The following is a 13,576-nucleotide window of genomic DNA, read 5'->3' as shown; positions in this document are numbered from 1 at the left end:
CATGATCCTGAGAGAGTCAGATGTACACCAGACATGTGGCGTACATTCACAAGAACTGCACCAGAAAAGTACGCTGGTACATTAGCAGCCATGTATGGCAGATGGGAAAGAAGACCCCTATGGGTGAACTGATTTCCAGGCTCCATGACTTTGAGCTACATTTAACCCCTCTGCAAGTTGCCATTGTAAAGGTAACTGAAAGACTGGATAGACTTGAGAGTGATCACGATGATATAGTAGAGGAACTGACTTCTTTGTTTCATGATGATAAACCTGATGACAATCAGGATTGTCGAGACACCCTACAGGAGAGGCTGAGCAACTTGTTGGATGATGCGAGTTGGGAGGACAACGTCTCAGCTATTAGAAGAAGAAAACATCCTCCTGCTCGAGCAAGTGACAACAGTAAGACTATGTCCCGTGTTGCCTTGTGGCGTTTCCTACGTGACCATGGAGAAGACATGAAGAAGTGGCACAAAAAACCCACTCCTGCACTACAAGCACGGGCAACAGAACTGCTAGCCAGATCAATCACCGAGGCGAAATCCTCCGCTCCTGTTGCTGCGGGACGTGGTAAAAGCCGTAAGGGCCCTGGTCAGAAGAACAAGGGAGGTAACAAGCAGAGGGGCCCTGCCCCCAGTCAGGGGGGGGAAAGGGATAATAGAGTGTATTGGACTGTGTGGATTCGATGGCCGCATTCTCCACCCAATAAAAATGTCAACAGTTTACAGGCGTTTGGCCTGGTTCCGTGACGAAGGGGACGGGGGACCCACAGGCCCACGCCCCGGGAAAAGGGTAAGGAGATGGCCCTGAGAGCAAAGATCAGCGGCAACAATCTGAGGAGAAACAAATTAATTTACGAAATAAAATATCGGAATGCAAAACAGTACACTATAATACAATATAATTACAATTTAAGCTGATAAATCCAATACAGAGAGAGAATGTCCCAAAATCAAGGTAGGCCTTACTCTACTACCGACGATAAGACGGCTGGAGGGCGAGGTGCTGCCAAGACGAGAGACGGCGGAAAAAGGGCGAGGTCTCGTGATCTGCAAGTTTTTATACTGTGAGCTTTTATCTTTTCCCTCTGGCTGGAAAATGGTAACAGAGGAGCAAAGTAGCGTGGGGACTGTAGTAGTCCTTCTCTTCTGAGAACCAGGTACATTCACTACATGATGTTATGATGTGGAATACCAACAACCGAAAATCACAAAACCATGACATTTGACTCAGCTTGGAAAATTGATTCAGATGCATATGAAATGAGAACTTGTGAACTCAGAGTGACTCATGGATTAGTTTGTTGTTCTTCTGTGTTTTTTTTTTAAACATCTAGTCTCATGGAGGTATCTCCAAACTGTGTGATCTCTGTGCATTGGTCTATGCCCAGCTTTGTCATCATCTGAATGGTAGGACAATGGAAATTAAAAACAAAAACAAAAAACTAAGATAAACACAAAAAAAAACTGCAGTCTGAAAATAAACAGCAGCTTTCTCAGTAACAAGGTTGCCTGGATTGCCCTCTGCTTTTGTTTAAGGCAGGTTAGAAATGCTGTTTCTGTAGAGTTTAACAGCTGACATTGTAGACAAAGTGACTTTTTGGGCCAGCAGTAATTATCAACAACCTTATAAGCAAAAGGACAGAATAAATACGCAAAGATTGTCTAAGAAGTGATTTAGATTCATGCCTGTTGTTATTTACAAGCATTCTAGATAAAAGGCTTAATGTTAGGTTGCTGAGGTTTGCAGTACATGAGTATATAACAATACAGACAATTTATGTGTTATCATATAGGTTCTAGGAAAATCCTCTTTCTATGACATGATTAAGGACTCTATCTTGAAAAGGATTATGTATGTTTTTAAGCTAATATGCTGTGAAATGATCAGGACTCCTGGCAGTGCATAATTCAAGAATGTGCATGTATCTTCAAAGGTCTGAAACCTAAATAAAGCACACGCAAATCAACATGATAGTTTTGAATTTTTCTAAGATGTGATGTAGGGCTAAGCTTAGCTGTTAAGAAGATAATGATTTTAGAGTGGCCCAGCATGTCCATAATCGAATCTAATGCAGTAAAACCTATGTAGGTTACAAATACCCAGGAAGCTAATACAAATTAGTGGGTTTTGGTAATAGCCAACACAGTGGATAAAGTGATCAAACACAGAGCATCACAAAATAGGTTTTACTGAGTTATCACTATAACCCTGTCTATATCTGTGAGTGATAATGATGCGTTTAGTAGAATTATTTATAGAGGCTTTGTATGTTGTGTGGAGTGTTCACTTTTTGAAATTCTCTTTTTTGTTAAGAGGAGAGCTGGATTGGGCTAATTAGAAAGCATGTGAATTTATGCTTTTCCGCAAGAATAAAAATGTTTTCACCTTAAATTGAAGATTTTGTGTGCATAGTGATGAGAATAAGTGTATTAGCTTTTTAAATTATTAAGTCTTATGGCCTTTTACGTGGGTTGAAGTTCCTGTATGACTGTTCTCTAAGTACTGTCTCAAGACTTGCTGGTGAGGCAAGAGGGATGAAACAGGGAATGGTGAGGTCCCAGCAATGCATATTGCTCCCAATTCAAGTCATAGGAGCTTGGGAAGCATACAGGACTTCTACCAGACAGGACTGAGTTTTTTAAACATGACTGTGAATGAGATCTGTCACATTCTGCATTTACATAAATGAATCAAAAGATACGAGCTCTGTGCTATGGGTGCTTCCCCCTACTTATATTCTCTTTATAGTTTGTGTTTCATCCTTTTTTTCCCTTTTCAGTTCTTTTCTCATTTGAAAGCTTTCTTCCCTATTCCATTTTGTCACAGAGACATTATAAGACCTCAAACAGAAATGCAAAGCTTTTCAGTTATGCTACCTTTGCATAATAAGCCCCTAAATTAAATGTCAGGGTTACAGTTATTGCTCAAGTATGCTGGCAGGTGAGACCAGATAACTCAAGCCAAGATGAAAAGGTGGTAGAAATAACTGTACTAGTAAGATGTGGTTCAAAGAAAACAAATGAGGGCAAAATGTAATGGGCATGATGACTGATCAGGCTTCTGTGTTGTGTCTGCGGAGTGATGTGGCTGAGGGCCAGACCCCATCCAGCTGCTCACTTGCTCAGCAGGGCAGGAGGAGGAAATAGGCTGAGAAACTTACAATAAGACGAAGACTTTCCCTTGATGCAGCACAGGCTCTGCGTGGTCTGCCATTCCTGTCAGGAAAATCCTTCTGGCAGGGGCTTTGCACAGGCTGGGTGGCAGGGATTGCTGCTTGTGGCACCTGGCTCAGAGCAGCCCCAGCCTCTCCTCAGGGCAGCGTCTTGCTGTTTGCAGCTCAGATAAATGTTACACCGGGGACCACATTTTGACAGGAAATTGATTATGAGAGCTGTTTTGGTATACCCCATTGTCTTTGCTGTTATGGAGGTAGAGAGGAAAAAAATGTGTGCTGAAGGGTGTTTGAGAAAGGCGCTGACTGTGTGTGCAGTGCTGTTGCTCCCTCTCCACAGTGCTTGTGACAGGAGAGAAGAGAGTCCATCCTGACTGCCAGCTGTCACCTTTCAAGCTATCGTCAGGTAATAATTAGCCTTTTTAATGATGTGAAACTCTTGTGTGGTGTTCTTCCTGTGTATTGGCTGCAACTGAAGAGAGCGAGGCTGCAGAGGTGAGGAGATGGCGCAAACCCTCCTCACACCGTAGGCCACATGTGGGGTCTAATCGGAGTGCCATGTATTTCTGGCCTTAACTTTTTGCAGATAGAAGAGGTAGAAAGCTGCAATGCAGTTATATAGTGCAGACTGCACATCTCATGTTCATAACAAATTGGCTTACTTCTCTTGAGTCTCAGCACTAGCTAGGTGCCGGCAAAATTAGGACTGGAATAAAATTTCAGCTTTTAAAAATTCTCTAGATTTTTAGGCCCTATTCTGGCAATGCAATTAGGTGTACGTGTGTAAAGAGCATCCCTGATTTCAGTAAAGCAGTTCCTAAAATTTAAGCACGCATTGTTTTGCTTTGAGGCCTTAATGAATAGCCATCCTCTTGAATTTGGTGCCTGTGATATTCCTGCCTTCAAAACCTGCTCTGCTTTTCCATTCCAGCATGCCTTGAGAGCTTAATGGCAGAGGTAGAGAGGTGTGTGTTTCCCTAAGTCTCCATTACAAGGCTGGGTTTTGAGCCATTGTTAATTTCATCAGGGTGTTGCTACTCAGATGGAAATCTTCTGTGTTAATTTTAGAGTTCTGGACTCCTGCTGCTCCTGTGGTCTCCTGAGATCTTGTACACTAGAAATGCTGAATATTCAGTAATTTTTGCAACCTATTCTAGCCCTGAAATTATTTTTGAAATAATAGTTGATTTTAATGCCTTAGTGTCCTGCATCTGTCAAATTGGGGTTAACTGCAGTTATTTCTTAGAAGTGGGTTGAGATGGTGCTTTTGTTATGTTGATGTTTGCTCTTCAGATGTGAGCGCTGCTTTGTGCATTGAATGAGATAGGACTCGAAGGAGCATTGCTGCTATAGGACTTGGAGGAGCCTCAGACACCAGCCAGTCTGCTCTGCCTGGGTAATAGGTGCAAGGTGTTCTGAGAGCTTTAAGAACAGCCTAGTGATGTCAGGTGGCTGTCGGTTCCAGTGCTGCAGAAATCTTATTGCTGGAAAGTTTTCCTTAGCATCAAACTGAAATCTCCCCACCCTGGTGCAACGTAGTTAGCGTTGGTATTAAAACAAATGCACAGTGAAGGTTACACAGACAGCTTTGTCTTTAACACTTTTTAACCAGCAGGTCGATTTTGTACATATGGAGTGATCAAATGTGGTACGTGTTGAGACTGAAAGTGTTTTGCATCCTGAAGATAGCATATTTTTATATACAGTTTAGTCAAAATAAATTAGAATAACCAATGATTGTTTTGAAAGCAAATTACTGAGAGCACTATATATCTACCATGGCAAGTGCTGAAGAGATGAGAATGGCTTATAATGCCAGAATGAGTTGTGTAAACATGGGCATGTATGTACTCAACATCAGCAAATTCTTGAGATTTTTTTTTCTTGACTGAGTCTTTTCTGATCCCACTTCCATCCCAGAGGAGGAGAAAACCGATGTTTCTATCACGCGTGTTCCTTTATTGATTTTCATTGCAATCTACCCAAAGTCACCTGTGCTGGAAATAATGAGAGCCTGTGAACAGAGATGAAGCAAAAAATCTATACAGTGCTGGATTGCCAGAAATGAAGACAAGGATGCCTAATTAACGTTGCATATAGAACTCTCTTTGGATGAATGGGCTTCCCTTTCTCAGAAGCAGCACAACACTGGTTATGTCACATGCTTGCTGTTAATTAAATACTGTGCACTGTATCCCTACAAAATTGGCATGGAGGAAAAAAATGTTGGACAGCAGCTTTTTATAAGAGACCTGTAATTAGAAGTCTGTGAAATACATTCTTGGTGGGCTTTGTTGTGATGACCAGCAATTTTCTTCTACATGAAATACACTTTATGGATTGTCTTTAAGCTCTCCAGAAATTTCTCATCACTGAATAAGTTCAGACTTCTCAAAAGCTGGACAGGAAATGTGTTGGGAGGGTTGAGGACAACAGAAGGAAGTGTCTCTAGGAGATGAGGCAGGGCACCTGGCAGCACAGCTTGTATCGATGGACAGCTGCAGCGAAGCCAGGAATGAGGTCTGTTCAGAAAGGAAGGCGGGATCTGAAGGAAGCCATCGTGTTGACTTTCCTTTGAATCTACAGTGAGAGGTTACATGGTGATTTAGTATAAGTTGTATAATGCATCTTCAGGAACTACAAAAGAAACTATTTAGGAAGACTGCAAGAGAAAGGACTGATAGAAATCTTAATAAGCATGCACTCAACTAACACAAATATCTTAAGGAAAGAACTGGAGATTGAGAGATGTATGTTTTGCTATCTGAAATAGATTAAGAGGAGAAACTTAAGCTAATCAGTATGATGCTTATACGCACTGCACTGCTGTGTACACACCAGTAAGGATTCTACTTAACACAACCTTCCTTGATGTTTCAGAGGCTGAGGGAAGAATACATGTAGTCCTGATGGATTAATCTTTATAGATATCCCACTCATTTTTCTGTGAAGCTGGATCCTCTTTCTGGCACTTCATAGTGCTATGTGCCTGTGTGTATTCCAGAAAGCGGCATTGTTGTATCATGATTTTTGGTGTGTCAGAGGTCTCTGGTAGTAGGGGAATTCTGGGAGAGTTGTTCTCCCGCAGTAATTAGCAAGCCACTGGCATGCTTTCTCAAGCTTTTAATTCTCTTCCTTTATGTCTCTTCCCTCCTTGCCCTCCTACTTATCTGTTATGGCCAATCTAAATGATACAGTTGCTCTCTGTGCATTGCTGGAGAATTTAAATAACATCCTTCCCTCCTCTTTTAAATAGCACCATTCCATCCTTCTTTTTTCTCCCTGCGAACGCAAAAGGAGTTACTCTTGTTTAGGCCAAGAAAAGACTTGTTTTTCTCTCAGAAAAAAAGAAAATGAGTAAAACCCAGGTATCTTGTTCCAGCAGATCAATCTGAGTGTTGAATCTGTAGGAATCTTCCTAGACTGTGCCCTAAACTGCAGAGATGGATGCACTAGTTGACATAAGTGTGTTTTTTGGCATCAGTTTGACAGAGGGAATTATGTTTCCCCATATAGTTGAAGCTGCTGTTCTGGTTTAGGGATTTTATGATATAAGGAGAGTGCAGGAGGAAGATCCTCTTTTTTTGAAAAAGGTATTTTTATAGTAGAGTAATTGTGTGCCTTTTTTGACCTCTCTTTCCTTCCCATTTGGCTACTTGGCATCTTCTCTCTCTATTCTGGTTCTGTTTTATAAGCATTTGTCTCTGAAAACTGTCAGCTCTGGTGTACAACTGAAGTAAGCATGCACACAGGTTGTGATTCCTTTCTTGCTCATTGCATTTTAATTGTGAACTCCAGATAAGTCTATTTAAATAATTCTGGGACTTCATTCAGCTCCTCAGCACTTTCTGATGTTCAACAAATGGTGAAGCATAACAATAATTTAAATCTAATAACCAAATCTGTGTGAAATATGCATGTTACCTTTCCAACAGATTTATTTTCTTCTCTAGATCCATTTTGGGCTGTGCTGCATTTGCCAAATCAAAAATAAACCAAGTTTGCAGTATAGGGACGTGATAAGTGTGTGATTTTTCATTATGTCTTAGTGTGCTGTATAATACAAAATGGAAAACATGTTTACATGATTTGAGTATAGAGTTGAAATAGATTTTCTGACCGTAGCCTAATCCCACTGAATTGGTGCTAAAGTGATGGCAGAGCCAGTAGCTACTGGACTGCAGTTTGATCTGTTTCTCATTGCTAGAAGACTTCAGACATATGAGGACAGTGGAGAAAACAGTCCTTTTGTCCTTATTCCCTTTAACTGTCAGCAGCAGGCTGACAAGCCAGTACTTCTGAAATTATTTTGTGTGGAGAAATAGTGATTCACACTGGTTGTGCTTGTTTATATGTTATCCTTTTGGGTTTTTCTAAAAACAAAGTGCTGAGAAACGTATATTCGAGTGTTTTAATCCACTGGAACTTCAAGAGGGTGTGAAAACAACTCTGGTTTCACAGTGTCAGTCATGTTCTGCTGTTTTCTTCAGAAGAAACAGAAACTCATCTGTATAGCATCTATTTTAAATTCTTGTTATGATAGAGAGCATCATGTTGCTTGTTTAGTCTATTCAGAAACAGTCATGCTTAGATGTTGCTGAAATGATATTGATACGGAATATGATCTGCCTCTCTTTTGTTTTGTAGCTTGGCCTCACATCCCCAGAAAGACATGGTAGTCACTGGCAGTGATGACCGCCTCTGGAAAATGTGGGCTTTACCTGATGGGGACATCATCATGGTGGGTGAAGGTCACTCTGATTGGGTTTCGGGCTGCTGCTTCCATCCAAGGTTAGTACAAACAGTCCCCTGAATGAGTACTAATCTCTTCTGGGCAGCACTTGTTTGCTCTTTCTTTGCTCACTGGCCTGCTTTGATGACTTTCTATTCTCAGTGTAACCCTGCGCTCTCTGCTGAATTTCCAAACATGTAGATAAGTGTTCCTTTGGCTTTCACCGTGTTGACTTAACATTGATTGCTTTTAGTATTTTGTACGTCTTAAACTTTGTCCACATGCCAGTGCATGTAACAAAGAGTAATAAGCTTTTAGGTCTAGTTGGACTCATATTCTTCGTGTTCACGCACTATAACAAACACAGTTCCATTATTAAAAATACAGAAAAGTTGTTTTCTTGTATTAAGCGCTATTTGTCACGTGACTAGATGAGTTTAAGCTTACCTGGAGAATAAACACATGAGCTTTCCTCCTTTCTCTTTATACAGATTGGAAGCTGAATTAATAAATGAAAGTGAACACAGAAAATGAGAAATAAATATTTGTTACAGTGGTCCCAGAAATGAGCCAAATGTTTAGTAGATTTTTGATCTGATGAAAACAGTGCTTTTGTACTCAAAGAAAATTTTCCTGTTTTTTAAGACTGAGTCTCTGTATATTGAAATGATTTGGCTTCAGATTGTTGAGGCTGCAGTTGTAATAGTGCTTTTTACTGTTAACAAAGGTCTGTTAGGGTACTCATCTCTGGTTCGCTTGTAAGAAGAGTGTTAGTAAACTTCTAACCTCCTATTTTCATTGTATTTATTAATCAGTATTAGTTCTTTCATGAGAAGAATCCTATTTAACTTCATAATTCCTCACAATTTTTGATACTGTAATGAGCTAACAAATGTGTGTGCAGTCCTCTAAACACTCAAAAATCCCACTTTTCAAAACCTCGGGAACCTGCAGTAGTGTTTCCTGGGACAGAATTCAAGCACTTCTGCTTTACTTTTGCACCCTTTCCTCCTGTGAAACATAGGCCTTTTCAGAAGATGCTCATGTTTCGCGATATTCTATTTCATGTTTATATCCTCAGAAACAATTTCACAAATTTGAAAGGAAAGAGAAATATGTGACTTCAAAATCCCATATAATTGAGATGGGAAGAGGAGAGAAGGTCCCAGCTTCTTACATTAAGACTGGAGGAAAAATTTTCTGTTATTGAGTGATGGGTTGCGCCAAGTCTGTGAGCATGCTGGACATCCTAAGCCTAACTTTCAGCTGAACAGAATGCTGCCTTGCTTCTTACCAGTTATGAATATAAAACTCATCGCAGGGGAAGAAAGGGAAATACAATTAGAAGAGCATGTTATCATTTATAAAGCTGCTGGGCATGCTAATCAGATTTCGATAATGCATTGTTACCATGACACCCGCTGACTCAAAGACTCAAAACTATTTTCTCATTAGTCTTTGACCAGAATACAGTCCTTTCAATAGACTTTCCTATTTCTCATTCAATTATTGAAATTAAAATGAGTTGAGGTACATCATTATTCACTTGCAGTATAAATTGACTCCTGCTGAATGCTCTGGAGTGATTCAAAAGCAGTGCTTCTACAATATTGTCTTATGTTACTGAAGAAAATATATAATGTGACAGAAGGCATTTAATCATACTTTTTTTTTTTCCCTTCTGTATATCAGGTATTCCAGAAATGAAAATAATGAAGTAGAAATGGAAAGTTCTCAGGAAAGTTTTCTGGAATCAAATATAGATAGCCTAGTTTTATTTCTGTTTTAAAGATTCAATAGGATGTTCATCCAGAAGTGGAAAAGAAAAATATTTTTGTCCAGGCTGTTTAATTGTGGTATGGAAATATGGGTTAAATTCCTTCACTTCTTCATTCTTTCTTTGTTGTCCTGTAATTTTTATTTTCTGTATCTATAAAATCAGGTTTAGATCAATCTCCACCTTTAGTCTGAAAGATATTCTTTATGTAGTGGGTAGATAACAGCCCATGATGTGCTGAATCTCCTGTCTGTATGCTGTGTTGTTACTTTGTGCCTGGTGCTCTTCTGTCTCTAAAAAGAGCCTGTTCCCTATAGGCTCTCACTGCACAGTGGTAGCTCCCAGGGCACTGGAACAGGAGCACACCAGCTCTGTGTGTGCAAGGAGAGCAGAACATCAGTTGTGATGCTCTCTGCAGATCTGAGTGCAGAATTTTGCCTTGAGCTTTTTAAATAAAAGTAAAACTTCAAACAGGTCCTGTCATCAGCAGAATACAGCAGCTGGATGTAGGGAGGAGAACAGTGCTTCCTCTTTGAAGCTGAGATGGCAACTGGTCAAACTTCAAAAACAAACACTTTTTTGACTCCAGTCTGGCTGAATAGTACTTTGTAGATGAATTAGCTGTTGCAAGTGCCTGTTGCTGCTGTAAACTATCACAGGAATTACATTATTGTTATAGGAATATTTTCCAGCTTGCTTTCTGTGTGTATGAAGGAGAGAGGGAGCCTGAACAACTGCTACCACAGCCATCCATGTAAACTTGTTAGCTGAAGAGCTGCGCAGTCTGCCTATAGATACCGGCTGGACTAAATTGTTTGGAATAGTAGGCAAAATCTGCATCTCCTGAGAGTCTCCAAAAAATAGGTTGGAGATGTTTTTGCTATACCTTTAAGAACTTAAGTCTAATTGCACTAAGATATTTCAGGGCATGTACTGGATTTATCTTCATCACTAACATTCCGGAATGGCTAGAAGGTTAAGCTTTGTGGTGTAGCAGAGGTGTATGTTAATGTCCTAGAAAGTTCTGGTGAACAGTAAAACACCATAATCTTGCTCAGCACATGTGTCTGTCTGTATTAATATGTAGTGTCCTTAATGTATTTATAAATATTAAACAGGTCAACTCTTCTGAAATGTTTGCAGCCCTTTTCAGGCAAACATTCACCTCTGTGGAATACAATGAATTTCTATTTACAAACCAAGTTGGGGAAAAAAAAAAAGCACCAGCTGTAGGTTCTGAAAGCTATTTAAAACTTGCACTGAAAATTGTCAAATTGTCAGCTCCTTGTAGCGTCCTGTTCACCTGAGTCAGAGGCCAAATTGCTTGTATCTTTTCAGTTGCTATTTGAACTCAAGGAGTTCAAAGCCAAAAAGCAGCCAAAAGCTGCTTGCGTTAGCTTTGCCTTGGCTCCAGGAGAAGTTTGAGGCATGAGGAGCATAGGATATAATATGGAAAATACAGTTGGATGCTTGGAACAATCTTTTTCCACCCTGAAATGTATGGTGCTGTGAGTGCCTGAGTACCATGGTGACTTCCCAAGTCCAAAATGTTACTGGAGATCCTGGATGTGAGAAAGATAATGATATATTCTCAGTTCTAAAGAGCAGTGAATGATAAATGTGCAGCTCTGGAGGTAAGGCCGTCAGAGTGGAACCGATTTCTTCATTGCACAGAAACTTTTAAGATTAAAAAAAAAATAAAAATCCCTGGGCAGAATTGAAAAGTCAGAATAAACTGAGAAACTGAAATGAATTATTACTCAGTTAAGTCCTTCGTTTTATTTTTAACATGATTTAAATTTTTTATCATTTCATCAATTGGGCTTTTAAAAAAAAAAAAAAAAAAAGCCTATCCAGAGATGAATTGTAATGTGAAAAGAGGAAAGCACTGACCTCAAAGCCAGGCAGTAATCAAGGAATGGAGGGAGGGCATGGAGAACCCTCTGAGGGAGCGGTGGGGAAAAAGAGGTAGGATTGAGCAGGGAAGGCCTTCATGGGAAGGAGGAGCAAGCAGGATTTCAAGACAGCTGTGATCAGTTGTTCAGCAGTAACAGGCAGAATCTGATACTGCCCACTGCTCGCTGAGTCCCAGAAGGCTTGTGCTTGGAGGAGGGAAATGCTGAGGAGTAAAAACAAGACTCGACAGCTCGGCAGGTATATGTGCAATTTCTGCATCTCACAGTGGACACGCTTGCGTAGCTTGAGAGGTGAAGTGCTTTGGTTATCAAGGTGAATTGCAAATAGGGAGCGTTCTTCCTTTTTTCATCGCTTACCTCTGCAGCTCCTGGCTCCCTGCAGACCAAACTGGTGAGGAGTGCTCTATTACTGGTAGATACTGATGCGTTGATCCATGCCAGGCTTCCTGACAATAATAGTGCTCTCATATATCAGTGCTTGGTGAGAAACAGCTTCAGGGTTTGAAGAGAGTGAGACAGATAACCTGCCACTAAAACAAATGCCTGGCTTCTGTTTGATTATGTATTGCAACTAATATTTTTTAAAATAACTAACACTGTACGTGACCCAGAAGCCTCAGCAAATGAAAGGATTTGGCATGTTGAGCATAGCTAGGTTCTTCAGTGACAATAAAACAATCTTTTCTATTAAAAAAAAAAAACTTCACAGGAAATGTTTTAGTATTTTGACAGCAAATATCCTCATATTTTAATAATTTCTAACACTGTACCGAAGCTCTGGAGAAGGGCTGAGATGGTTTCAGGATCAGTCTTCATTTAAAATATGAAGTGCCATTAATTTTATCCTTTAGAGTAAGGAGCTGAAACAGTGTAAAACCAGCCTTGTTAGTCAGCGGTATTCAAGGCCAGTGGCCTGTAGTTGTGCAGGGGAGAGGAGGGGAGGTCGTTACTCCCAGGAGGCTTTGGAGAAGTCATTGATAAGAGCTCTATATTCAAATACTAAGAGTGGTCAGGAGAACTCCTAAGAGAGCTGGAGAGCAGGAAGAGATGTGTCAGTGCTCACCCTTTCTGCCTGGCCAGATCAACCTCTCAGTAAGGTCCTCTTGGTGGCCAGAGCTTAGAGGTGGCTATAAATAAATGGTCCAAGAATGATGATCTTTAGAAGACTTTTTCTGCTAGTTTTTCAGTCATAAATGTTGAGTACCACATTTTGCACAGAACAAGGCTATGACTTAAAACCACTAAATCTGCTCTGAGAATTAACATAAGGAAGAGTTGTAAGACTCATATTAATCACAAAGGTCTCCATTGGCTATCAGTGAAATAGAATTTTTCTGATTTGTGCCTTGACATGGATGCTTTAAAGCCCTATTCAGGATTTCCTACGGAAACAGATGTTTTTTTGTTTATCCTTTTATTACTGTTAATAGCTATTAAAGAAATGCAAAATAGACCTGCACAGTTTCCTTAGGACTTTTGAACAGTATTTCTGTTATAAAGGCATAATGATTTAATTTCTCAGAGAATGTTTGATTCTCCTGTAGTTCAACAAAGCCTTCAGTTACCAGGTTACGTATTCAGTTTGACAATGGTTAGAAAGTTCTTCTAAGTGGTGCGATTAATTTTCAGTCACCTAGCTGGCTCTGTGTAACGCATCGCTTTTTAGCAGACTACACATCTGGTACAATGTCTCATCAAACTGAGTTAATACAGGGAGCTCCATTCATTTATTCTGCAGGGAAAAGACTATTTCAGAGATCCTTAAGTCAGTTCCATGGCATACAGTGTTAACCATGGATTTGGTGTTTTCAAGTACGGTAACATTTTAATTTCAAAAATAGCTTGGTTTATTTCAAAAGTCTTCGGCAAGCTTCGAACTTCTTATACAAGGTAACAGTCTTTGCATAACATCATTCTCAGGGCAACAAAGCCCTGAGTAGGTGGGCATTACATTTCCTTTGGGATTCTCAATC

At 40.1% G+C, this 13,576-nt stretch overlaps 1 protein-coding gene across 20 annotated transcripts in view; it reads left to right on the top strand.

Annotated features, from left to right (window-relative positions):
- The window catches only part of SPAG16 (sperm associated antigen 16), a 387,166-nt gene that overhangs the window by 188,558 nt on the left and 185,032 nt on the right, over positions 1-13,576 (top strand). For all 20 annotated transcript variants that reach the window (XR_002439114.1, XR_002439113.1, XM_021397841.1 and 17 more), the window contains one exon: positions 7,826-7,969. Coding sequence is in view for 18 of the 20 variants with exons in the window: in XM_021397841.1 (XP_021253516.1) it covers positions 7,826-7,969 (144 nt within the window). In the remaining 2 variants the exon portion in view is untranslated. The remainder of the gene's footprint in view (positions 1-7,825; positions 7,970-13,576) is intronic.

The sequence above is a fragment of the Numida meleagris genome, chromosome 5, assembly GCF_002078875.1.
Source record: "Numida meleagris isolate 19003 breed g44 Domestic line chromosome 5, NumMel1.0, whole genome shotgun sequence".
NCBI lineage: Eukaryota > Metazoa > Chordata > Aves > Galliformes > Numididae > Numida > Numida meleagris.
The sequence above is the reverse complement of the archived record's forward strand: the minus strand, read 5'-3'. Positions and strand labels throughout refer to the sequence as shown.